Raw genomic sequence first — 26,314 nt, 5'->3', positions numbered from 1 at the left:
GAAAGCATGACACAGGTCGATGACCGTGTACCATCATGCATAGTGAGGAATCTGGTACAGAATCACTGAAGGATTTGGTACTATGGGACAACATGGTACAACAATTTTATTCACTTTTCTCAGGTCTTGCACTATTCTGAAGGTTTCTTCAGACCCATAATTGGTGAATTACATGGACTGCTCATTTCTCTCAGAATACCCTGTTCAATCATTTGGTCTATTATAGGAGTAACTCCTGCAATTATTTCAGGGGTCAATGTATACTGAGGAATATTTGGGTAACTTATTCCTTCCTCTACAGTAATCGTTACAGGGTCTACATTTCTCATTAACCCCATATCTTCTCCTGTGAAATCCCATACCTCGGTTTTCACTGTTTTCTTCAATTCCTGAGGCAATTCTTCTGGATCGAATACCGCAAAGGCTTCAGTAACCTCGGGTTCCAGATTGGCCATGGTCATTTTGTACAGTACATCCTCATCAGGAGTCTCAAAAGCTATGCCATCAGGAGTACAGAAAATCGTGCAATTCATTTTACACAACAAATCTCTCCCTAACAGTTTACAGGACTGGTGTCACACAGGACAAAGCGGTGCATGACTGAAAATTTCCCTATTTCAACTTTAACTGGTTCAGTAAGATATGTTTTTATCTGTCTGTTTGAGACTTCGACTACTTGGATTGTGTCGTCCGAGAGAGGAAGATTTTTAACATCAGCTGATCTAACAGTTGAACGAGTAGCACCAGTATCTACCAGGAAAGTAATATTTTCATAATTTATCTTTCCATCTACAAAAGGGCCTGTCTGGTCTACTTCTAGAGTTGCGCCAAGTACGCACTCTTCTTCCTTCCCTCGGCACCGTCAATAGCTTTCTTCTGTCTCGCTCTCATCGCGTTGCAGCCAATACTGTGAAACAGCACTAGCGCGCGGTAGCTTGGTTACCTGTTCTTCGGTGTAGAATCCTGTCTCATTACTGTATCTCTGAGGATTTACGCTGTGTGGAAAAGGTGGCTTTGGCACCTGACACTGTTGGGTAACAACCTGCTGCTGTCGCTGGGGTTGACAACTCACCTCATTCTGCACCTGTGGATTCAATGATGCATTATCGCCATTAGCACTTGGGGGCAATTTACACTCGGTTTTCCAATGCCCTACTTTCCGCAATTATGACATGGCCACTTCTTTTTGGCTTCTTTTAAACTAATCTGTCCCTTTCCTTTTCCAATATTAGGTTTTAATTTTACATGGCCCATGCCATTTGCTTGTTCAATCAGTTGAGCTTCCTGTCTTTCCGCTACATTAACCTGAGCCCACAGGGCCTTTTCTTTTAACTTGCGTTGCTTTGCTTCAATATCGTCACTAAAATATTTTGCATGTCTCAATACTTCATCTATCTTTTTATTTTGCCAATCTACTGTATGTTGTTTAATCATTTCGCTTACCTCAGGTCTCAACCCGTACACAAATCGATATACAAAATGACTTAAATCCTTCTCACTCAGTTTTTCATCACCACTGTATTGCTTAAATGCCAATAGTAATCTCTCATAATAGGCATGTACAGATTATTTTACTTCCTGGTGAGTTCTATCAATCATTACCCAATCCGTTTCTCTCGGAGGCACTTTATTTTTCAAAAAAGTGATTACCTCTTTATACTTTCTCATTACTTCCGGGTCAGGGGCACCTGTTTTAGGGTCCCTAGGATACTCTTGAGTGGGCCAACCAATTGTAATTTTACATTCTGCCCATAAATCTGCTGGTACAATTATGTCGAACAGTCCATTACAATCTATCCATAGTACCTTTGATAATTTCACAAATCTTTCTACTTGCCGGTACCATTCCACAGGCCTCTTGCGCAATCGGGGGAAATCATTTGTAAATGACAAAATGTCCTGTCTAGTCCAGGGAACATGCACATACCCTCCTCCTGGGATCTCCCTCATGGGGCATTCTGTTACCACTGTTTCCTTTTCTCTTACTGGAAACGCTGAAATAGTCTTATCTGTAGTCTCATCTCTTTTCCGAAACCACCTACTTTTCCACCTATCTACATCACCCCATTTCCTTAGTAAGGCAATCAGTTCTTTTATTTGAGTCAGTCTTCCTGCAGTATTTACATTTTCGATATCCTTTTCAGAAAATCTACTCTATATGGTATCTGTAGGGTCCTTATTTTTTCAAAATCAATACCCATTTCGCTTGCTGTCTCTTCTAATTTCTCATGCAAATTTCTAGCTCTCCAAGTTATACTTTTACATAGAAACATTAACTCTTCGTCCTATGCTTTTAATTTTTCAGTTGGAATCGTCGCTACTATTAATTCTTCCAGTGTTATTTTTAGTTTTGCCACATCTAAAGGTTGCGGTTCTGCATCTTTTTGCTGTAAACTTCTTAACCAATCACTCAATTCGTCAGAAGTGGGGCCTACAGGAATCATTTCATTCCTTACTCGCTCTACGCTTCTCTCTGGGGTCTCTGGGGCTGATTCTGTAGTCATTAACGTTTTACTTGCTGGGCTTTGATTCAGTGTCAGATTTTTAGGAGTACTTAATCCTGAGGTTCCTACTAATTTTCCCCATGGATTTTCTCCCGAACTTCTTGCTTCTGTATCGATCGGTTTATTACTATGGTATGGAATGGTCAATCAATGCTCGCTATCTTTCTGTTTATCAAAGTCAGGCATCACTGGTCCTATAGTTACAGGCACAGTTACAGCTTCCATGTTTTTAGTCAATTCCCTAATTTTCTCAGTTAGTTCCAAAGTAGTCCTAGCCAATTCTGCTGAATTTTCATTTACCATCTTAACGGGTTCAGACTCTCTAAAGGGATTATTTTTCCCTACATCAGGGGGTGTTTGTTCAAAAGGTTTACCTCGTGGAACTTCTTTTACTGGCGCACTTGGTGTCAACAATGTTGAATTTGGTTGGTACAAGGGAGGATTTTTATAAAACATATCCTCAAGCACATCATCCTCCGATTCATTCACACCATACTTGTAGCCTTCTGACCCTGTATTGTTTCTTTTCTCTGTACATTTTCTACCACTGGTCTCTTCTGCATTTCTTAACGGAAACATCCCGTCAGCCATATTTGAACTCTGCCATCTCCTCATCCTATCATCATGATTTTCCTGTCCATACGGTCTACCAAACATATAACTATACCTTCCGCCACTCCACTGTCGTTCTCTCTCGTACATCTCATCTTCCCATTCTGTTAAAGCTTCAAACTGAGTAGGTCTAGGTCTCGGTTCTAATTTCATCATTTTTTCTCTTAAGTTCCTCAATACAGCTAAATTAAATGAACCACTTTCTGGAAAGGCTAAAACTCCATCATCTTTTGTGTACTTTGCCCAATTATCTAGCCAGATACATGTGTGGTACCTGTATTTTGCAACCATGAAGAATGCAGGTGATTTCGGTGGAGGAAGCAACTGTCCCTCTCTAGTCATAATCGGCTTATCCTATTTGAATAAATTCTTGATCTTCCCAAACCATGACTTTTTCTCCCTCTCAGGTGGATCGTAATACATCATTTTTTCCTTAAATCTGTAGTCTCGGTTTACTAGACTTCTTGAATCAATCTATCACAACTATTCTGTTCGCTGTCCAATCGCAGCGTGACTTACACTAACGCACCAATCAGGAGCGTTTACGTCACACAGAAAATTCACCACTCCTAGCGCAGCACACACCAGCGCACCAATCCTGTGCGTCTACGTCACTCTACAGCTGACCAATCTCAGCATGGTCTTACTGACGTCAGCCTTTCTCGCTACTCCGGCTTCTGCTGACCCCTCCTTTACAAAATGTATCGGCAAACTTTCTCTCACGTTCTTTTCAATCAAACATCGGTTAGTAACGACATAAAAACACCACCATTGCCTGTTCCGCTAAACCAAAGAGATAGTTTTATCCATTTACACAAGAATTCCGTATTTCTCAAGAGCAGCGCTTACCTCTGCCCTTCCACAGAATTATTCTGTTTCGCCGATAAAGTAGCACTTCCCTCTACCTTACCCTTCTAACAAGCAAAAAGGCTAACCGTTTCTCTGGGGATAAAACACATGTGGAGACTACACTGCTCCTGAGAATTAAAGCCAGAGTTTCACGAGAGAACCTGATTCTATTTCACCCACACACTCTCACACAGAAATGTCCCTAACAGCAACACACGACGATGTTACCAAATCGAACCCAGACAATGCGTCGTGCAACTCCAATCGTCACACGTTTTCCCCGTGTACCCACGGGGCAACAAGACAATACATCGTGTGACTTCACTTGCCACACGTTTTCCCCGTGTACCTACAGGACATCCAACTTCCTACATCCCGGAAGTCTTCAAAAACAACATAGAACGCGACACGCTTCAGCATAGAATGTTAGTACATAAATCAACAATCAATATCACATCCGCGATCAATAATCACCAAACCAATAAAATAAAACCATCCTCTGCTACCGAAAAACTGTTCCAGCGCGAAGGGGCAAATTTACATATCCTCCCTGCGTCACAGACCCGACATCACTCTTACTCATTCACGCATGCATTCATTGGTGGGGCCCATAACACCAACACTCATACGTCTCACTCGAATCTGCACACAGGAGGAAGAGAAGAAGCGCTGGACATGTGGGGGTACCTTATAACCTATGGAAAAGGAAATTCTTTACAGTATGTACCTTTTTTAAATCAGTATCTATAGAATCCTAACCTTAGCATCAAGGCACTCCACCACTTGGTTAATGGACCAATTAGTTGGACTGGTTGATGGTGATTTAGAACCATCTAAAACACATTAAAGTTTCGGAATCTTTAATCCCTACCTTACCTTAAGAATCACAAATTCATTTTCTGTTAATCAATGTTTAGTTTATCTAATTACTTTGCTTTCATTTGCATAATCAACATTTTGGTCAACACAAAGTTCAAATTTGATTATTCAGCACAATTCAACATGACAATTATATTTACTTAAATCCTGATTTTAGCGACCATTAGCCCTGCATAAATCAAAGCTCTTCCGATATAACCCTCCAATCGAATGCAGGCTAAAACCTGATCAGTCCGGAAAATAGTTATTTTGCTCTGCACGACACAGTCCCAAAGATCTCCGGGGACCTGACCCTAGTGCAAGCAAATCGATCAACGGGATTCGGACCACACTCCTGGAACGCAACTAAGATGACGACACCCATCTACTAACACCCCTTTTATAATAAATTTGGATAATCTTACTACATTTTCTACTTTGGAGAAGGCTCCGATTGGTCGAGCCATCAAATTTGCAAAGTCTGGTGGTTTTTCGAACAGTTCCTTGGTTCCCATACTCTACTGAAGATGTCATCTATGGCTGGGACAGTTCTCATGTGAAAGGGTCCAAAGTATCCATCTTACAGTTACTTGTAATAGGTGTCCTTTGTTTCCTTTCAGTCATACTAGTTGAACTTTGGCAGTCCTCCATGTTCCTATCCTTGACAAGGAACACTGTGACTTGGTCAAAAGGACGCCTGGAGATCTTCGGTGCAATCCGAGTCTGCGCAGTAGACATCGCGCTCACACGACGGTGGCCACTTCTGAACTCCATTTTGGATTTTGCGGCCTAGTAGGCCCGAACGCCAACTTAAGCGAAACAAACACAAAGAATAATTAATATACGGAAATTAAGATTCTAATGTTTAAACCCACACTAATCCCTTTATATATTAGGGTTTTCCTAGCTAATAGCAACATTTAAAGCAATAATACTCACCATTTTGTCCTAGCAGGAATGCAAAAATATCACAAAAAGCAATATAACCATGCATTTTTCTATATCAACACAATCTAACGTTAATATGCGTACCACAGTTATTGATTATGGTTATTTGCCATGCAATTTGCATTTAGTCCCGCGTGTAATTTGTGTTTATAAAAGTGTAAGGTTGGTTAATTTAAACACGGCACAATGAATATACTTTTAGTAATTAGAAAGTTACATAATTAGTATTTCCATGCAAAATAGAGAAGGTATACAAAATGTTATTTTACCTGCTCCACCAACAGAGCCAAGGAACACAACTGCAAGTTTGCTGAGCAAGAGTAGGGAAACCCAGGCAAAGGCAGTACTACACAGCAGTCGCCAACCTGGCACCCTAGCTCCTGCCAACGACCTTCAACAGAAAATACTGCTGCAGGGAGATACACAGAAGGCCTCCCACGCCACTCTCCTTTATCCCATGTTTACATCAAAAGAATACCCTGAACAGGGGGAATATTCTAAGGCTGCTGCAAGCAATTCCAACTCTCACTGATCTGAGCTCAACTGACCTACTTTCGATAGAATTAATTTGCCCGTAGACCCCTCAATGCCAGAGGCCACTAATGCCACATGAAAATCAGCAACAATCGCCCAGAAAGTTATAACTGAACAGGGGAAACTCAAAGCTTGGGGGATAGGCATTACACCGTATCTAACTCCAGCATATCTGCCTCTTTTCTGGCCCTTATTTTGAGGTCAGCATCCATTAAACCACAGGGGGGCCCAAATTCAGTGCTCAGAGGGGCTCTAGGTCAGTCACCTCAGCGGGAGGCCAATCTGAGGATGGACAGACAAAATAGCTCTTCGGCAGCATCTGCCATGTGGTGCAGATCGCCTGCCTTCAGATCAATCACCCAGACAATATCCTCCACAGGAAGGCAATGACGACCTACACAAAACAGCCTTAGAGATGGAGCAGACGCCAACCCACTCCGCCTCTGCTCGTGGATCAAAAACGGCCTATCGACAAAAACCATGGATCATGACTTTCTGCAATACCTTAAACTTTTCAATATAATTATGCTGCAGGAAACATGGCTCACATTACAGCATCACATTCAAGGCTATATGCGCTTTTCCATACCGACCACAATGAGCAACAAATTTGGACACCATTCGGGACGGCCGTCTACCTATGTCTCCACAACGAGAGCCACCTCAGCGGCTCTGGTCAGCTCCCCTGCACCGGACAACTCCGCAGTGAAGATCGCCTTCTCTCTCCATGGAGGGCAAGACAAGGTGGTCCTTGTCAGTCAACCCAAAACAGAAAACCAAAGACTCAGAAAACTTAATAGCTAAAGTATCCAGCTTCAAATCTGAAATGGCACTCCATATTTCATTGTAACCGGGGACCTAAATCAACATCTCTTTGGCATATCGGGGGTTAAAGAGACCGCGATCCTCACTTCACTCTGCAACATCCCGCCACAACGCGCCCCGCCAATCGCAAGCAAGAGCCGCAAGAAAAAACATCTCCTGGAAGACCTAGAACATCTAAACCTCATGGCTCTAAATGACAGATTCCCTGAGGACCCCCCTTTCCCTCACACTCCACCAACTCATCATGCTCAATATTAGACTACACGTTTGCAAGTCTCTCTCTGTTTCCCTTCATTTATGGGTTCAGAATGGGGGAGAAGGGGGACAGCGACCATCGACCATAGGAAATTCCACTGTCAGCCTCTGCAACCTCTGCTATCCGACAAGAATCAGCTTTGGTGCCTATTTTTACTTCAAATTTAAGGAGGATCAAATGTGCAGTAGCAACCACGGAGTCTCTGTCAAAAACAGCAATCGATCTTCAGTCAACAGCAACAGGCACAACTGACCGAATAACACACTGGGAATACTTTACCGCAAAGCTCTTAAGCCTCCTGGGCACACCACCACCGAAAGCAGCCTTTGACTGGTCATTCGGCCTTAGAAACAGGATCTCCAAAGCACAAAGGGACCAACTAAAAATGCTGAAGACATCAATAAATTCCATTCTAAGGCGCCTGAGAAGACATTCAGGGGACTTAAGCGCATGCATACTCTTGTGAGACCGACGGAAGCTTCTGAAGAAACTGAAATGGGAAATTAATAAAGAGCTAGAAGATGAAATCTGGGCAAAGCTCCTTCATGATGCAAACCATAAGACCATCACCCGATTCTGGAAAAAGGTGAACACCATAATTAGCCGACACCATGAGGGAATCTCGTCACACATCTCAGAGGACATATAGCTTACATTTCTATCCGAGCATTTTAACAACGAAGCCGGGGACACCTGCTCAATGAACCTAAAATGACGGATGTCATGCGATCTCCCGGGAGTAGGCCCTAAGGCGATGCCGGCGTTGAACATCAGCGTGCGAGCCAGGCGACTCACCTCTATCGGCAATCAAGAAGCATATCGCAAAAGGGAGAAGAGAGCGGGCCCCGGGTCCAAATGGAATCCCACCAGCTCTATTTAAACATAAACTGACCGACTGGGCAAATTTCCTGCAACCTTTATTTTTGGAAGTCCGGTCACAAGGCAGAATACCTGAATCATGGAAAGGCTCGCTGACAAGAGCGGCGATAATGCCTGGCCTAGCAACTATCGCCTAGTGGCCTTGATCGACAATGAGGCAAAGTATTTTGCAGGCACCATCTTGGACGACCTTACAGTCTGGGCAGATGCCAATAAAATAATACCGCTAAACCAGACCGGCCTCTGCAAAATGTCTGGTACGACAACAAACACACTCACACTCTCTCTTCTTATTGATGCGACCAAAATAGCCAACCAGCAATTACAACTATGTTCCATTGACTTTAGTGCGGCATTCGATAATGTTGAGAGGGGGAAACTCTGGGCGAAGCTGACATGCTGGGGAATTCCTCAGGTCATCTTGGACATCCTGCTACTTCTACACACTGACACCTGGGTCCAGGTAAAGCTGGGAGGGGGAACTCACCTCTCTAGGAAAGTCCCCATTACCAAAGGCCTGAAGCGGGGTTGTGTGCTGGCACCCACTCAGTTTAATCTCTATATGGCCGACCTCCCTCAAGCTTTCAATATCAGCAACACACAGTTACCCAGGATTGGAGGCAAACCACTGACAACCTCATGTATGCTGATGATGTGATGTTGCTGTGCCACACATACGTTGGTCTCCAACATCTACTTGACAAAATGCAGAAATATGCCGCAGAGAACAATCTAAAAATAACTTTTAAGAAAACTCGGACTATGACAGTAAACAACAAAAGACGGCGGCAGAAGAGGTGGCACCTGGGACGTGTTCTTATTGAATCCACCACTGATTACAAATATCTAGGTATCATCATTGATAAGGAAGGTTCTTTCACTCACCAGAAAGAAGAAATCAGAAGGAGAGGCCTGGTCGTATCGATAATGCTGAAAAACCTGTCATCAAAACTGATGGGGCCCTCACTATGCCCTCTCCTGAAGGTAGCAGAGGCCAAGCTACTCCCCAGGTTAACCTACGGCAGCGAAGCATTGCAGGGGAGAGATGCTAAGCAACTGGACAGCTCCCTGATCGTGGCGCAGAGGACCATGTTCAGCCTACAAACATACACTTCACCAGCTCAAATAAGGCTGGAGATCGGCTTAGTAAAACAATCGCTGGCCAGGCATGGCACCTATATCATCTGCTGGGGTAAGATTAGACTCTAATCCTCAAATACTCTAAATCAGTTGCTATGGCAAGAACTCCAGCATAGGGAAACCTCTCCAGGTAGACGCTACCTACAAGAATCTCTTGAGATCACAAGGCTCACTAATCTCTGGAACACTCAGCTACAACAGACATCCTTTAAAAAATTGGTCTGGAAGTCTATAAAACAAATCTCTTTGCTGGAGGACAAGGCTCTGTTTTTGGCCAGATCTCATGCCTGGATGACCCTGAACTCTTACAAATCATCCGCTCCGCAAAAATACTTCAATCAGGGTTACCCTAAAACTTTCAAAATAAAGTTCTTAAAGTACCGCCTGGGCATTCTTCCATGCGCCAAGAACTTTCCACCATGGCAGAGGGCATGCTCACCAAACACTTGCAGCTTGTGTGACACAGGCCCAGGAGTCCTTTTGCACTTAATCAGCACATACATGATGCTGCAGCAAGAGAGGATACAGCTGCCAAAGCCCCCTCTCAAGCAGCTAGGAACCCGCACCAGGAGGCAAGCGGTGCTGGAATGCTTTGATTCAGGGGCCATACAACTGAATTGCAGAGTGGTCAAATTTCTCACACTGGCGGAACAAAAAATGAATAACACTATATGAGCGCACAAACTACTCTAGCATTAGGCGGACAATGAAGAACCCGACATGCCAACCGGAAGCTGCTTCCCAAAACGTAATCTTAACAACTCATAAAGAGCCCTCCAATATAGGATAACTCTTACCTGCTGCCCATCCACTAGGAGCCTCCTCCTGATATGTACACACTCTTTTCATTTTTCGCCATGTGGCTGTTTGGCCCTATTGTCATACACAAATGATGTGCACCGTAGACCACATTAACCACCATTATCACAGCCATGTAGTACTGCACTGCATATTTTTTAGGGCTCTTGTTTTTACTGTCACATTTTAACGGCACTTATTGAAATGGTTTCATTAGCTACTTTGTAAATTTGTATGTAAGCACCGCACAGCATTTTTATTCTATGTATCAATGATTTTACTGCTGAACCACAACGATATTTTATCCTGATAAGTTCATAACAGTGCAACGGTTTTTAATAACTATGCATATTAAAAATAAACTTAAAAACTGGAAACAAGCACAGCTGAAGTGCCTATGTATCAATACAGAAAGAATACCAAGCTGTGGACCTGCTTCTTACTAACAGCAAAAACGCAGCCTGTAAATCTGGTCTCCCGATGTCCGAGCAATTGGATATAATAGTCCCAATTTTATTTTATTTTTTAAAAGGGAATTGTCAGGACCCCCATTATTATAGTCTTATGTCTTTACTAGATTCCACAGTGAAAGTGATTGCTAGGATATTTTTGACAGGCTCATGCTCTGGACCGCAGAAACCAGTATTCTATCCGAAGTACAGTATGGGTTCGGGATAGGTCTGGGGAAAATGGAACAGTGCCTTATTTACATATGCTGATATGCAAATATACATTTGCTAAACATAGTGACGTACATCTAACCTTCTTGGATCTCTTATACTCCTTTGATAGTGTTAATAGATTATAGCTGTGGGTTATCTTGGAATCTATGTGGCTTGAAGGGGGTCTGGTGGACTATTTGTGGGCCCTTCATTATGATCTTTCTGCCACAATAAGATATGGTTACAGTGAGGAAGTTGGCTTGGGCTGGGAAGTAGTGCAGGGCTGGTCTTAGCACAAATACTTTTCTTATTGTAAATCAATGGGTTGAACGCTATTCTTGGCGGAGAAGGGACGGGGCATGCCAGTTATTAGGAGTAAACATGATCTGTGTTACTAAGCATGGATGATACAATCCTTCTCTTAAAAACTCCAAATGGCCTTAAAATGTTGTTGGATGCCTATGTATCTTTCATAGGCTACTTGAATTTGGAAATCAATCTTTCAAAAACTTTTATTATGGCTTGCGGCCCAAAGAATCTTAAATATTGTTGTATGTCCATCAAGGGTAAACCCATCAAGAGGATTTATGAATTTCCCTATCTTGGAGTAACTTTTGACTAATTAAATCCTGGGCCCCATGTCTCTTTAAGGAGAAATTGCTTTTCACAATCGGCTGGGTTTTTATTTAATTTGGCATCTAATATAAGTAGGAGGCCAATTGTCTTTGTTTTGGAAGTTTACGAAAGGAAATGCATCCCAATTTAAACTTATGGTGCAGAAATATGGGGGAACAAAACATTTTGTAGCCTCAAGGCAGAGGAAAATGGGGTATGTGGGCACTTTTTCGGCCTCCCTACGAGTAGCCCTAATTACGCTGTACGCCAGGAGCTTGTTCTAGATCATGTTGAGGACAAGATTAATTTAGCTCCTTTCCTACTATGGTCCTCAATCTGGTGTGATGCCCTCGCCCTGTTCAATAAAGATGTAATTCTTGATTGCCTTTCATGTGACCCGGGTAACCAGATCCCTCAACTTTGTCATATCAAGCTAACTTGTTCTACACTTGGTAGACCGTCCATTTCTACAAGCCACTAGAGTTAAGAAAGGACATCCGGGATTGCTTTCAAAGCATTTCTTCAATATAAGACAGCGTAAAAGGGAAAAGGTGGAACTGTTAAAACCCTCCAGCCAAGATTATGTCTTCTCAGGCCTGGAGCCTCATCTGGACCTCGTGACAGATTTATGGGATAGGATGCTTTTGACCAGATTTTGTTTGGGGTCGAGTCGATGCCAACTTTGCTTCTCCCTGGGCCAGTATGACATTGCTGCTATAGATACCTGCCCTTGTGAGGAATCTTCCCCTCAGAGTATGCTACATTTTATTTTCTGAAATATGTTATACAACATAGAAATCTTTTAATTTTTTTAGCACTGGGTGGAGTTATAATCCTACAATGATTTTATGAATTTCAACTTTGACTCAATATCAATGGTCTGTAGCCGAGTGCAATGGTTTTATGGTTTTTTATTATTAGTAATATTGTGTATTTTCCTTTAACTGAGCGTGTTAGAATTGCTTGTCTTTTCATATTGATACTAGCTTGCCTGTTAAGCAATCTTTGCCTGATTTTTTTGCTGTTGACATGATTTTGGTATGGTGATTATTATTAATGACTCATTAAAGAATGACTAACTTGTGGACAATCAGAATGTGACAAGACCTGAGAGATCTGTTCATGAACTTTTACTCAAAATTGTTTTCTTTTTTATCTAGAAGCTAAGCAGGACCTGAAGTTGTACATCACTCAAATTCAGCAAACTATTACAGATTCGGAAAAGGGGCGCGCAAAACTTAGCAAAGGAGACAAGGTATTTTTGGAAGGATGTTGGCCAGGTCTTTGTTCCCCGAAGATAGAAGTGAAGAGCAGGGGTAGATTGACCATCGTACTTGTTTATGAAAAGCCAGAATCAGAGACACACTCTGGAAACTGTGGAGGGCATGATGCTTAGGGAGCTGGGAGTAATCGGTCTAAGGCTATATTTAGTAATGTGATCAATTTTACTGAAAAAATTATGAATATAAGGAATTCCATGACCACCAAGCGGTGGTGGTAAATATAATTAAAGTGGAAGAGCGAGGCATCTCAAAAGTGAGAGTCTTGAGTATCTCATAATAATACTATACAGAGATGTAGTTATTCACATGTGTCTTTATTGATTTTTAACAGGACAACAGCCAGATGTATCTCAGATTGTTTGAACCAATAGGATTTATAGCAGTCTTCACTATATTGAACTAACCCTTCCATTCCGAATCCCACCCCCCAAAAAGAGAGAGATCCTCCACGACTGCACGGGCTTGTGCATTTTGCACAAGCCTGTGTCGGTACCTGACGCTAGCCACTTCACATTGGCCAAGCCCGGTAGTGGGAACCATTCATGGCTGGCGGGGTGGAGCTTAGAGCAGTACACAGCCATTTAATGCCGGCTGCAGCGCGGGAGCGATTAATATAGGTATTGCTGCTGCTAAAGACTTACTCTATGCATTTTTAATACTGTGCACTGTTGAATTAGATTTTGTGTGTTAACTGGGAATCTTTATTGTTCCACTTTGCATTTTGCACAAGCCCATGTCAGTACCTGATGCTAGCTACTTCACATTGGCCAAGCCGCGTAGGAGAAGCCAATCACGGCTGGCGGGCGGAGCTTAGAGCAGTACATGGCCATTTAATGCCGGCTGCAGCGCGGGAGCGATTAATATAGGTATTGCTGCTGCTAAAGACTTACTCTATGCATTTTTAATACTGTGCACTGTTGAATTAGATTTTGTGTGTTAACTGGGAATCTTTATTGTTCCACTTTGCATTTTGCACAAGCCCATGTCAGTACCTGATTCTAGCTACTTCACATTGGCCAAGCCGCGTAGGAGAAGCCAATCACGGCTGGCGGGCGGAGCTTAGAGCAGTACATGGCCATTTCATGCCGGCTCCAGCACGGGAGCGCAGCGGACGCGCCAAGGAGAAGCCCGTCTGTGCCCGTCCTTTGCTGTCCGGGGCTAGTCATTATGCCCAATTTTTCACCCACTCTTCGCTCGAATTGAGACATTGTTACTCTACCGACTACTCACTCAAACCCACTACTCTATCCCGATTAGCGGGGATTTTAAACATTAGGGATCATATCCCCAAACTATATTTACAGTGTTCTATTGAAGACAACATCCCTAAGCAGGCTAACCGCAGGATGACTCAATTAACAATCATCTATCTGAACACACGGTCAGTGGTGAAACCTCAATTACAAATATTTCACTTACTAGACTGCAAATCCGGACGTTCTCCTACTAACATAAAACTGGCTTTCCCCTGAGCCGCAGCACTCCTAAGTAAATATTATATTCTTCAGACTAATCGGGCTACAGGAAAAATAGGCGGAGGGGTTGCTGCCATAATCCCATCAGGATCTGAAGTTTACCACTCTCACTGCCCTAGACATTACCTCAGTAGAGTTTAGTTATCAAACTTGACTCTTCCCTCACCCCTCTGATTTGTGTACTGATCTACAGGCCCCCTCACCACATGCCTCACTTCCCCAACTTATTGGGGGAACAAATATCCCACTTATTAATCAACCATGCTAAAATTGTACTTAATTGTACTTTAACTATTGGGCCATCAATGAGATGAATGGCCCAAGCTCATTAAAACTAACTGACCTACTAAATTGGTTGAACTGCGATCAGCATGTTACATCCCCCTATCATATAAAAGGACATACCCTTGATCAAGTGTGGATCTCTAACCTCACGGTGTCTACCCTGACGGTCTACCCTTGCGCTTAGTCCGAACATTTTCTAATATTTTACCTGATTATGCTTGTTCCTGATCTCTATTTTAACTCTTTCTGGTCGTTGATGGCCTTTATTTTGCCTCTTTCTGCTGGTTTCTGACCTTTACTTTGCCTTTCTTTGCTGGTTTCTGACCTCTAGTTTGTCTCTTTTTGTGCATTTCTGACCTTTATCCTACCTCTTTCTGCTGACCTCTATTTTGACTCTTTGTCCTCGATTCTGAGCTTTATTTTCCCTCTTTCTGCTTGTTGCTGATCTCCATTCTGCCTCTTCCTGCTCGTTTCTCACCTTTATTGTGCCTCTTGCTGCTCGTTTATGAACTCTATTTTGCCTATTTCTGCCCTTTGCTGACCTTTATTCTGCCTCTTTCTGCTTGTTTCTCACCTTTATTTTGCTCTTTTTGCTCTTTCCTCACCTTTATTTTGCCTCTTTCTGCTCATTGCTGACCTTTAAATGCCTCTTCTGCTCATCGCTGACCTTCATTTTGCCTCTTTCTGCTCACTGCTGATTTTATTCTGCCTCTTTGTACTCGTTTCTCACCTTTATATTGCCTCTTTCTGCTCTTTGCTGACCTTCATTTTGCCTCCTTCTGGTCATTTCTGACATTTATACTGCCTCTTTCCACTTGTTTCTGAACTTTGTTTTGCCTCTTTCTGCTCTCCCACGGGACTGCATGGGGAGCCTCAAGGCCCCGCATTCCCAGCTGGCTTCCCGCCTCCTGTGGGAGCCAGCATTGCTGCTGCACGGCAGAGCTGCTGAATGATTCACTCCAAGAAGAGCAAACCTCCTCTTCCAGCAAGCGAGAGCATTTATCACCTCTCACTTGCTGGAAGTGGATTGTTTGCTCTGACTTAGCAGCAGCTGTCAAAGCTCCCGCCCAGTGGAGCGCTAGGTGGCGCTGAACCAAGATGGCCGCACTATAGTGAGGCTCCTGCCCGACCGGGCGCTTTCATCATCCTTCATGCTATCCTGACCATATCATCCTTGGAACAACCCTCACCGCTTTGCCCGGGAGAGTCTGCTGATTGCAGCGGTATAAAACTCGGCGCGCTCATACACTGGTGAGCGGCGCTACCGGCTGTGGTACTGCCTGGCGGAGGACGTTGCCTGTGCGGGACCCGATGCCTGTCGGCTGTGCATACTACTAGACTCCGCGGCCCTGGGGCCTGCTCTGGCCTGGGGATACAGCGGCCTGCTGGAGGCTCCGCGTCTCGGGGGTGAGTGCGTCTGCCCTGCGGATCACCTGCGGACTGCGGGGGAGGACGGAGCTGGGAAGGAGCGTGCCCCGAGGACCCCGGTCGACTGCTACCTGCTGCCCTGGGCTGGGGAGGCCCGATACTGCCGCCCCGGGCTGCGAGCGCTGTGCGGGCTGGAGAGCGCCGTTGCCTACCTCGCTGGGACCCTGACGGCTTTCGCGGCTCCTCTCTGCTTCGGGCTGCCCCCGGGCTCTGGGGGAGCTGGCCGCCTGCCTGTTGTGGCCTGACACCGGCTGTGGTGATCGACGGCGCTGCGGGGTTCCGAGCTGGGAGGTGCCTGGGGCCTCGGCCGGACGCCTCGCCGGAGCTGCCCTCTGGGGGTCCCGTTGGAAGTTTGGAGTCCTCCGCCGCCCTCCGCAGCGGGGGGCGATAGGCGCCACCCTTGCGACCGGAGGACATTCTGTGGCCTTAACTGTGGCGAACTGCGGGTGCACCCGGGCCCGGTCTCGCTCCTGCGGTGGGGAGACTCCAGCGCCGAACCACTGAGGACCCCCCCTGACACCTGACGACTGGGCTGCCCCTCGCTGGGGCCCTTCTGCTGCCTGTGGATCTTGGCCCTCCTCCCCCGCCGCCCTTGCTGCCTGCACCGCTTGCGGCCGTGCACTCAGCCCGCGGCCGGAGGTCTCTGAGGGGACCGCGGTGCGATTCTGGGCCGCGTGGCCGGGGCACCGAGGGGCCGACTCCACCTTGATCCTGCTGGCTGGCTGGTGGGTGCCCCACTTGCCCCACATTCTCTCCGCGACCCCGCACTTCTCTACACCTTCCTGGTCGCTCTCACCTGCTGTGGTTACTGCTGACCTGTGCTGGGCCCTACCTGGTCCCGTGGAATCCGTCCTTCTGCCGACCTCCTGTGGACTGAGGACCGGGACCCGACTCCAGTTGGGCTACGGCCGTGTGGTGTTCGGAGACGGTATCCCTTCACATCCTGACTGGTCTTCCCTTCTGGTTAGATCGCGGACGGCGCGGTGAGCTCCCCCCCTGGCTGCGCCATGGGCCGCAGCGACACCCGCCAATCCAGGCTACCATTCGAGACCAAGACACCCCCCCCCCCCCGCCGACGCCCGGCGCAAGTGGCGGGCCTCTGACCGCCGAGGCCCCTGATGAGGACTGGAAGTCCCTATTACTCGGCATGAAGCAAAGCCTCTCGACCATCGACTCCAAGATTGATACCATGAATGCCCGACTGGACGGGGTCGTAGCTAAACTGGATCAACATGACATCCGGATTCAGGAGACTGAGGAGCGGATTTCTGCCCTGGAAGATGGCGCCACTACCGCAGGCAAACAGATGACTCAAATGGACAGACTCCTTAAAATAATTGCGGACAAGAATGAGGACCTAGAGGCCAGGTCCCGTCGCAATAACGTTCGCATTTTAGGCCTTGCGGAGTCCACCAATACGGGGAAAATGGAGGCCTTCATTGAGAACCTTGTGATTGAGTTATTTGGGAAAGACTCCTTCTCCCCACACCTAATCGTTGAAAGAGCGCACAGGTCCCTAGCTGCCCGCCCTCCTCCTGGGTCCCTTCCGCGGCCCATCATTGCGCGGTTCCTGAACTACAGGGATAGTGATGCTGTCCTGCGCCGTGCACGGGAGATAGGTACAGTGCGATACGGCAATGCAACGCTATCCTTCTTCCCTGACTTCACTGCATCTGTACAGGAGTCTCGACGCAAATTCGCTGTCGTCACAAAGAAATTACAAGCCCGGGAGATTCCGTATGCCATGCTCTACCCTGCGAAATTGAAAATATCTCACCACGGCAAACAACTCTTTTTTCAGCAGCCGCAGCAGGTTGAAGATTTCCTCAAGCAGCATAGGAAGGACGAGGCTCGAGAGAAAGAGGCGCAACGTCGCTCTAGGTCGCCCTCGCCGATGGGACAGCAGGACTGACCGCGCTTGCGGTGGTGACAGGGCCACGTGCACATGCCGCTGCAGAACTCCTCTGATCACGCTACTGCATTTTCCTGGTGAGGTAACCCTCTACTATTATAGATGTCTGAAATGGTAACTGTTTACTTCAGTGCTCGGTCACCCACCTCCGTCCCACACTAAGAAGCCGGACGTGGCGTCTGGGTTCTTGTGGGTGAAAGTAAGGAGTTGGGTGGCAGGTTGGGCGCCCCTAGACATTATCCCCCCGATGGGTGAGCCCCTCTGCACCCCCCCCCCCCCAGTGGGGTAGGGGTTGATGTTCTACAGTCTTCATTTCTTGGGTTGGTATTTATGGGGATGGGGAGGGATGGGTGGGATCAATATTCCCGGCCAGTTGGGGTAGCCGGTGTGGGAGGGCATAAGTTCCGATGTTGTTGTTCTCAAACCACTGAATCATGCGTAATGAATGAGCGGAAAGGAGAAAATGGGATGGCTCCTTGGGGGGTCCCTTTTGGTTGCTACACTGACTGCATTGTGTTGTACCATGCTGTAACTACCTGTAGAGCGTTACTGGGTCGGGATCAATGGGGGACGTTAGGGACACGGGACCTGTGCAACAGTTTCAGCTGGTCTCCTGGAATGTACGTGGGTTAAACGACCCGAGAAAGAGGCGTCAGGTCTTGGGTTACCTAGATAGGCAGGGAGTTTCTATTGCCATGCTTCAGGAGACACACTTACGGCCCGGGGGGACCCCTCATTCGCGTCACGCTGGGCTGCATGCAGGGTGTTCTCGTCCTACTCAACTTATGCTAGGGGTGTGACTATATTGGTGCGGCGCGGGATGGGGTTCATACCGGCGGGAACTGAGGTGGGGCCCTGTGGCAGATATTGCATGATCTGGGGGAAGCTTCACTCTCACACAATACTGTTCGCTTGCTATTACGGCCCCAATGTAGATGACCCGGCGACGCTTCTGAACATGTGGGGAAAGATACAGACGCTAGGCATCTCTCATGTCATCCTGGGAGGCGATTTCAATACCGGGCTTCGGCCCGCGGCGGACCGTTCACACCCTCAGCCGTCTCATTACTCTCATACCCAACGCACCCTGGTTAACATAACTGACGAGCATCAGATGATTGATGCCTGGCGACATCTCCACCCCTCGCTCAGGCAAGGCACACACCACTCCGCTGTACACTCCACTTGGGCCCGCATCGACTATATATTTCTGTCAGCTGGCCTTGCCCCATGGCTGGTCAAGGCGTGTCACCTGGCACGAACATTCTCAGATCACTCCCCTGTGTTATTATCGCTGCGCGTTCCCCTCGATGTGTCCCCATACCTGAACTGGCGCCTCAACCCTGCGCACCTCACAGACTCAGTATTTCTGGCAGAATTAGAGGACGACATAACAGACTTCTTTAACCGTAACACTAGCACAGTCTCCAAGTTCACTACCGTATGGGAAGCTTTCAAGGTTACTGTGAGGGGGTTGTGCATAGCGAAGGGCGGAGGGGTCCTCATATGCCTGCGCGGCGACGTGCGGAGACGGGAGGCTGAACTGTTGCAACTAGAGCGCGAGCAGGCGCGGAACACACATGATCAGGGGATCGCAGCACGTCTTAGAGAGAAATTGAATGAATATACAGACGCGGCCGCTAAAGAGTGCAAGTTCCTGGGGAAGCCTTATGTTGCGCGGATATATGGCGAAGGTGACAGACCCGGTAGAGCATTGGCTTCGGCGGTACGGCCATCTCGTTACCGAAATTACGTGTCCTCTCTGTTGGATGGACACGGGATCCCGCAGAGGGACACTGCGGCTCAGCTCCGAGTTCTTACTGATCACTACATCGGTTTGTATACCTCCCGTAGGACGACTCCGATTGCATTACATGAGTATCTTGACGACACCGCAGTAGCCTGGTTGGGCCCATGCCAGCAGAACTTTCTGCATCATGAACTGGAACTTGATGAGATCAAAGACGCGATAATGTCCATGAAGTCGGGCAAGACACCGGGCTCGGACGGCTTACCGATAGATTTCTACAAAGCCTTTATCCATGTCCTTGCCCCTATACTGAAGCAATTGTATTATTCTGCCCTTGAGGAAGGTATCCTACCGGGGACGATGCGCGAGGCCCTCATCACATCTCTGTTGAAGCCGGGTAAACCCCCAGAGCACTGTGACTCGTACAGACCCCTCTCTTTGCTGAACACGGATAGTAAGATACTGGCGAAGGTACGCGCCTTAATCTACTGATGGAACGTCTCGTCCTTCCCGACCAGGCCGGGTTCGTCCCGAACCGGGCGACTTCCCACAATCTGCGCACCCTGCAGGCAGTGATCCAAGACATCGATCCCCGATGCGAGGCTGCGGCGGTTTTCCTGGACGCCACTAAGGCGTTCAACTCACTTGAGTGGAATTACCTGCTGGCCCTGTTGGAGCGGATGGGCCTACCCTTCAACTTCCTGGACTGTTGTGCCGCCGACCTCAGGCAGCGGTCCTGCTTAATGGGTCCCGCTCTGCCCCCTTCGTTATTCACAGAGGCACCTGTCAGGGGTGTCCTCTCTCTCCAGTACTATTCGCTCTCGCTATAGAACCGCTGGCGGCCAAACTTCGGCAACACCACAAGCACCAATCTCTTATTTATCCGGAACGCCAACTGCTCATTGCGTTATATGCGGATGACATGACGCTGTACGTTCACAAGCCGCAAGAGAACCTTAACCCCTTATTGCGGGAGGTGACTAAGTTCGGCGCTATATCAGGCATACAAATCAACTGGGCGAAGTCTGCTTTATTCCCCCTGACTGACAATACTGCGCAGTTCCCGTTAGATTACCCCTTGGTGTGGGAGGCGGACGAGATAACATACTTGGGGGTTAGGATGACCAGGAATCGGGAAGCCCTTCTTAGAGCGAACTACGGGACTGTCATAGACAAGCTCTCCGATAAAATCACGCAATGGAACCATCTCCCGCTGTCTATGGCGGGACTCATCTCCCTGATTAAGATGGTAGTACTTCCCAAATTGTTGTACCTCTTTACCAATATACCATATAGCCCAGGGGCATACTTCTTCCGGACCCTCAATTTCCAGCTGTCCCGACTTATTTGGGGCGGGAAGCAGGCCAGGATTGGACTGCGGACACTTATGTTGCCCTATCATCAGGGTGGGCTTGATGTTCCGAACTTTCGAAGGTACTATGATTGCGGCCAGGGCCACTTTGCGTTGTACTGGTTCCACCCCCCCCCCCCCCCTTCCCCCCCTTTATGGCTCACCTGGCAGTGGAAGATGGGTTTATGAGGCCCGAGAAACCCTCCGGGTATCTGTACACAGAGGCTCGATTGGGGACTCGTGACCCCACCACGGTTGATTGCACTGTTCAAGCCTGGAAACGCATGGCAGATTATATGGAGGTTAAATTCCTGTACTCTCCCCGTATGACTCTGGCACATGACCCCAGACTAAGTGTTACCTGCGAGGAGCTTGGACGCAGGCTGCTCGCGCGGCTGGCGATCCACACATGGGGCGACCTATATCACCAGGGGAACTTTCACACTGCGTCCCACTTCTTTGGGAACACCGCCCCTTCGGTAATGGATACATTTCTTTACACCCGACTTCGGCAAAATATTAGGGCTGTCACTCCCAACTTCCCGGATGAGCCGGACACTATGGCACCTTTACATGCCCTGCTCCAGACGACCACCCCGACACATGTGGTCTCGATGTTATATAAACATGTACAAGCGGCTCCTTCTCCCCCCTCTCTTAAGGCGCGGACTGACTGGAACAGCGATCTGGGTGCCCCAATGTCAGATGTCCAGTGGGAAGAAAGCTGCTGTCACACTACTGCCGTGACGGGCAATGCCCGCCTCCGCTTGGTACACTTTAAGTTCTTACATCGCCTTTACTTCACCCCGGCTAAATTGTACCGCTTCGGACTCCGGGATGATGATCGCTGTCTGCGATGCCGAAAGTCAGGAGCGGACTTCATGCACCTGGCATGGTCATGTCGGGCTGTGGCTGAGTACTGGATCGCGGTGTTCGCGGCCCTTTCGGTAATGGTCGGGGTGGATATACCACCCTGCCGTGCCGCTCATGCCCCACGTTAAAGGCGCATCAGAAATTTTTCGCGTTGGGACTTTTACTGGCTAAGCGGCATGTGGCATGCAGATGGAGACGAGGGCGAGCGCCCAAGTTCAAGACCTGGTTGGCTACGATGTCAACCTGGCAGGAACAACTTCACAGCTATGCTGACCTCTTGCCTCACAGATCCCGTCCCAAAGACTTATGGGGACCCCTCACTGCATATCTCCTGCGATCTCAAAGCTCGACTGAAGGAGGGAGGGGGCTGCACGATGACTCGGAAAGAGACGGTCTGCCTACTACACGCTGTCCGGCGTCTGCCCCCACGGGCGACCATGGCTTATGCATCTCCTTACTCCACTTGCACCTTTTCCTTTCAACGCATGCCGCGCACAGCGTATCTGACTTGCCCTGACTTGCCGCACGCTTTCGGATGTGCTTACACACCACGCGCCGGATACTCGGGAGGGGTGGCCGGTGGTTCTCTGACTCCCCCTGACTCCTGGGTAGGGAGGCCCTGGTTCTCTGATAGCGCGTGCAGCATGGCATTCTAGATAGTAGCACCAAGTTTCTGGTTCCCTGGTTAGCTCATACTACACCCTCCCAGCGCAACGGACCGGCTATACGGGGCGGAGCTGTGCCGCCCCTTGCTCCTAATTCATTCTTCAGTGAGATTCGCCGTACAGCAGCTCCGCGCCGATCAGTCCTTTCTGCCACATACTGTGTATGATGGACACACCCTGGGAGGGAATCGATGTTTGATGTTTTGTGGTTCTTAAGTTGGTTAATACAGATAAACGAAACCTCAATTACTTACTGTTGACTTTACATTGCTTTGTCACTACGCATCATTGCATACCTGTGCAGTTTGGGTTCCTATTCCGCTGCCGGCCCTTCAGGGTTGTAGGCGTTTGAGCTGTGTTAAATGGTGGATCCTAGTTAGATACTGTTCATTGCTCATGATACTGCATTGCCGCTACCGGCCTGTTCACTCAGGTTGTAGGTGATAAGCTGTGTAAGATTTGATTGTGACCAATAAAGGTTTTTCCCCCCCCAAAAAAAAAAAAAAAAAAAAAAGCTCTCGCCCAGTCACAGCAAACAGCTATGTCCTGGGGGTGGGCACCCCAGGACATAGCAAGAGCCGGCCCTGGGGGGTGGCAGCCCCCAGGGCCAAGTATAGTTCCAGTAGGGCGGCCATGCGGACCCCCTCCTTTGATCTGCACGAGTTGGCCCCAGGGAGGTGGTGGTCCCCAGGGTCGTGTCCCGCTCCACGTTTTTATAATATAGGTCTCCAGAGGTCCGCGCGGTCCCCTCATTGCTTTTAATTTAGCCCGCCCTTTGGAGATTGTGATCCAAGGAGCTTGAACCATTGTATGGCCCCCTCCAGATTGAAAATAAAGCCCTGGGCTGGTGGTTCCCGGGGGTTCAAAAGAGTCCAGGATGGGGGCCCCATGCGCCCTCCTTTTATTAATACTGCATGTCCCCGGGACCTGGCCTACGGGGGCTAAATTGTGGAGGTCAGGAGTTTGCACTTTTTTGTTTTTTTTTAACACCAAATAACCAAAAGCACTCTTTCTGCACAAAGAGTTAGCTTTCTGCCAAATTTAGTGTGACCCAGCGGTTTGGACTGTAGTCCTCGTCAAAATCCCTATGAGAATGAATATTGTAAAAACACTTTTTTTGACCCCTATTTTTTCTCGGCTCCCGCTTGAGAGATCATCTCAAAACTTTTGCTGCACAACAAGAATCACTGGTGCACTTTAGGGGGGGAAATTTTGCAAAGATTCGTCAAACAACGCCAAAGATATAGGCAAGTCAAAAAAACACTTTTCATACGGAAACATGTCTCAACTATAACTACCTACTGTCTACCGCCAGTAGACAATATGGATAGAGATGTAATAGTGAAGCTATAATAATCTGTATATACTTACATTGTCAATATTTTGATCATTGCTATTTTGTACTGCGGTATTTTGGTAGCCTGATATATAAAACTTGATACCCTTATACCATACTCCAAATTCCGGAGCATCAAAGAGAGCTCACACCCTTATAAAACAAACTTATCTTGTACTTACAGACACATATAATTTGATAGTAGAAAAAAAGCATAGGTCTGCTTGTTTTCTCACTTCTTGTTTGCTATAATGCTACCATCGGTCCCATAGAGGTGTGAAAGCAGTGACTCATGTCCAGGTGAGCCCGCTAAGCAGTGAGGTGATGGTAAGACAGCCATGAACTAGATTTAAACACTGATAGGATTGAAACACCACTATTATGCTTTGAGGGAGATTTACACAAAAGTGATGCAAATAAGTGCAAAATAATTTTTTTCCAATTTACTTTCCAGCGCAAAACTTGTTTAGTGCTGGAAATAACAGAAAGTAACACGAAGCAGCGCATAGCGCTGATTTGCATTACATTGTGCCATGGGGGCATACCAAGGGTAGAGCATGGGTGTTCCCATGTAACCAACCAAGTTTTCTCACGCTAGACCCAATTTACTAAGTAAAGTAGATTGGGTTTAGCATGAGAAAACTGCACCCTTTTCAAGTAGGCGCAAGGAAGGAGAAATGCTTTAATTTCTCATTCCTTTTCCGACTTTACATGTGTGCTGCACTGTACAGCTTGCATACAAAGAGGGAAAAGGTTTGAAGTGAGTCTCAGCCTAGTATTTTCTACTGGAAGGGTATCCTTCCAGTACAAAACCTATGCTAGACTCATGGAGACGCCCTTGCACCATGGTGCAAAGATGTCTCCGTGGCACACGGCAGCTGATTTCAGCGCTGGTGCTAGTGAGAGGGGAGGAGAGTGCCGTATTTCAGTAAATAGGGCACTCTCCTCCTCTCTCATTTTCACATAGCACAGCGCTTGTGGCTGCTGCAGTGCACTACTTGAAAAGTAGGTAAATCTCCCCCTCAGTGTACTATTAGACTGAGGCAGATGCATGCATTCCCATCGGCTTCCATCGATTCCCTCTCATACTGGCAATGCTGTCTGAAAATGATGTTGTCAGATTGCTGTCTATATTTTCAAATGATCAAAACCAGCCACAAAGCGCCCCTCTGACCGATAGAATGGAGTCAACTGCAGTGCTGACTCTGGCGCCCTTGTCAAGGCATGACCTTGAAATCTGAAAGAGACTATTAGTTATGGATCCCTTACCTTAGAATTACCCCCAGGCGTCAGACTGGATCTGGAGAATTTTTCTTCAGCAGTGCCCCTGCACATGTGCATTGTGGTCGTTGGGATGACGTTGCAGTGCCTACTTAGACCCGCCCCTGCGCGCTGACATCAGTTCTTTCTTTTTCCGCGCCAGACTAGCGCAGATCCGGAGAGAGCTTGCCCCTTAGTCACTTTTTGACTAAACGTTTTCTACTTTTTTCAACTTCTTTTTTCGAGTCTTTGACTCCTGGTGTGCAAGGGATGTCCCATTGTCAGACCAGCTTCAAGCCTTGTGACTCCTGTCACAAGCTGATGTCTGTGACGGACCCCCACCTCATGTGCCTCTGGTGCCTGGAGCGCGACCACAACTTGAAGTTGTGCTCTGACTGTCAGACCATGAATCCGAATTCTTTGCAGGAGGGGTCCCAAAAGCTTTTGGAGGCCCGGCAGTCGGCTCTGCATCCTTCCTGGTCTCACTCTAGGGGAAGATCACAGAGCCATCACACCTCATCCAAGTCTTCACACACTTCGGGTAAGTCGAAGCACAAGAGGAAGGCGAAGAAGCACCATCGGTCTTTGCCTTCTCCCTGTTATACGGATGACGCAACGCAGGATCCGAAGCGTTGTCGCTCTGAGGCTCCATCTCCGGCTCCTGACTCCGGGACGACTCCGCACCTCCCCCCGTTTCCGGGAGCCGGGGGGTGTCCCCTGCCCAGCTTTGTACGTTCTACAAAGCTCTCCACCGTGTATTTGGACAGCCCAAACCCACTGGTGTGCCTTGGGGCCCCACGGAGTCAGTTGGGGGCTTCTGGGCCTTCGATGCCGGCGGCTCCGGCGTGCCGCCGTGGATCCAGGCCTGGATCAAGATTGACACTGGTTGACCCTACTTGACCTTCCCTGGCAACGATGGAGGTGCTTCAACCGGCAGCAACTTCCTCTGAACCCCTCTTACCCTTCAATGGAGCCCTCACGGATGTCCTTCTGGGCACTTGGTCCAAGCCCAGCACAGGGGCTCCTGGCGTTTGGTACTCACTCCATTGTTCAGACGGACCATAAGCCCCTCTTGTGACTTAAACAGATGAAGGGTAACATCTCCAAACTTTTGAGGTGGTCCATTTTCCTACAGGGGATGGAATATTCAGCGGAACATAGACCTGGGAATAACCATGCCAATGTATGGGGACTCTCCAGATATTTCCACTTAGAA

At 47.6% G+C, this 26,314-nt stretch overlaps 1 protein-coding gene across 2 annotated transcripts in view; it reads left to right on the top strand.

Annotated features, from left to right (window-relative positions):
• The window catches only part of ANKRD45 (ankyrin repeat domain 45), a 241,976-nt gene that overhangs the window by 128,394 nt on the left and 87,268 nt on the right, over positions 1 to 26,314 (top strand). For both annotated transcript variants that reach the window (XM_085600086.1, XM_085600085.1), the window contains one exon: positions 12,641 to 12,735. In XM_085600086.1, coding sequence (XP_085456212.1) covers positions 12,641 to 12,735 — 95 coding nt within the window. The remainder of the gene's footprint in view (positions 1 to 12,640; positions 12,736 to 26,314) is intronic.

Source organism: Triturus cristatus, chromosome 4_2, assembly GCF_964204655.1.
Source record: "Triturus cristatus chromosome 4_2, aTriCri1.1, whole genome shotgun sequence".
In the NCBI taxonomy this organism is placed as follows: Eukaryota; Metazoa; Chordata; class Amphibia; order Caudata; family Salamandridae; genus Triturus; species Triturus cristatus.
The sequence above is the reverse complement of the archived record's forward strand: the minus strand, read 5'-3'. Positions and strand labels throughout refer to the sequence as shown.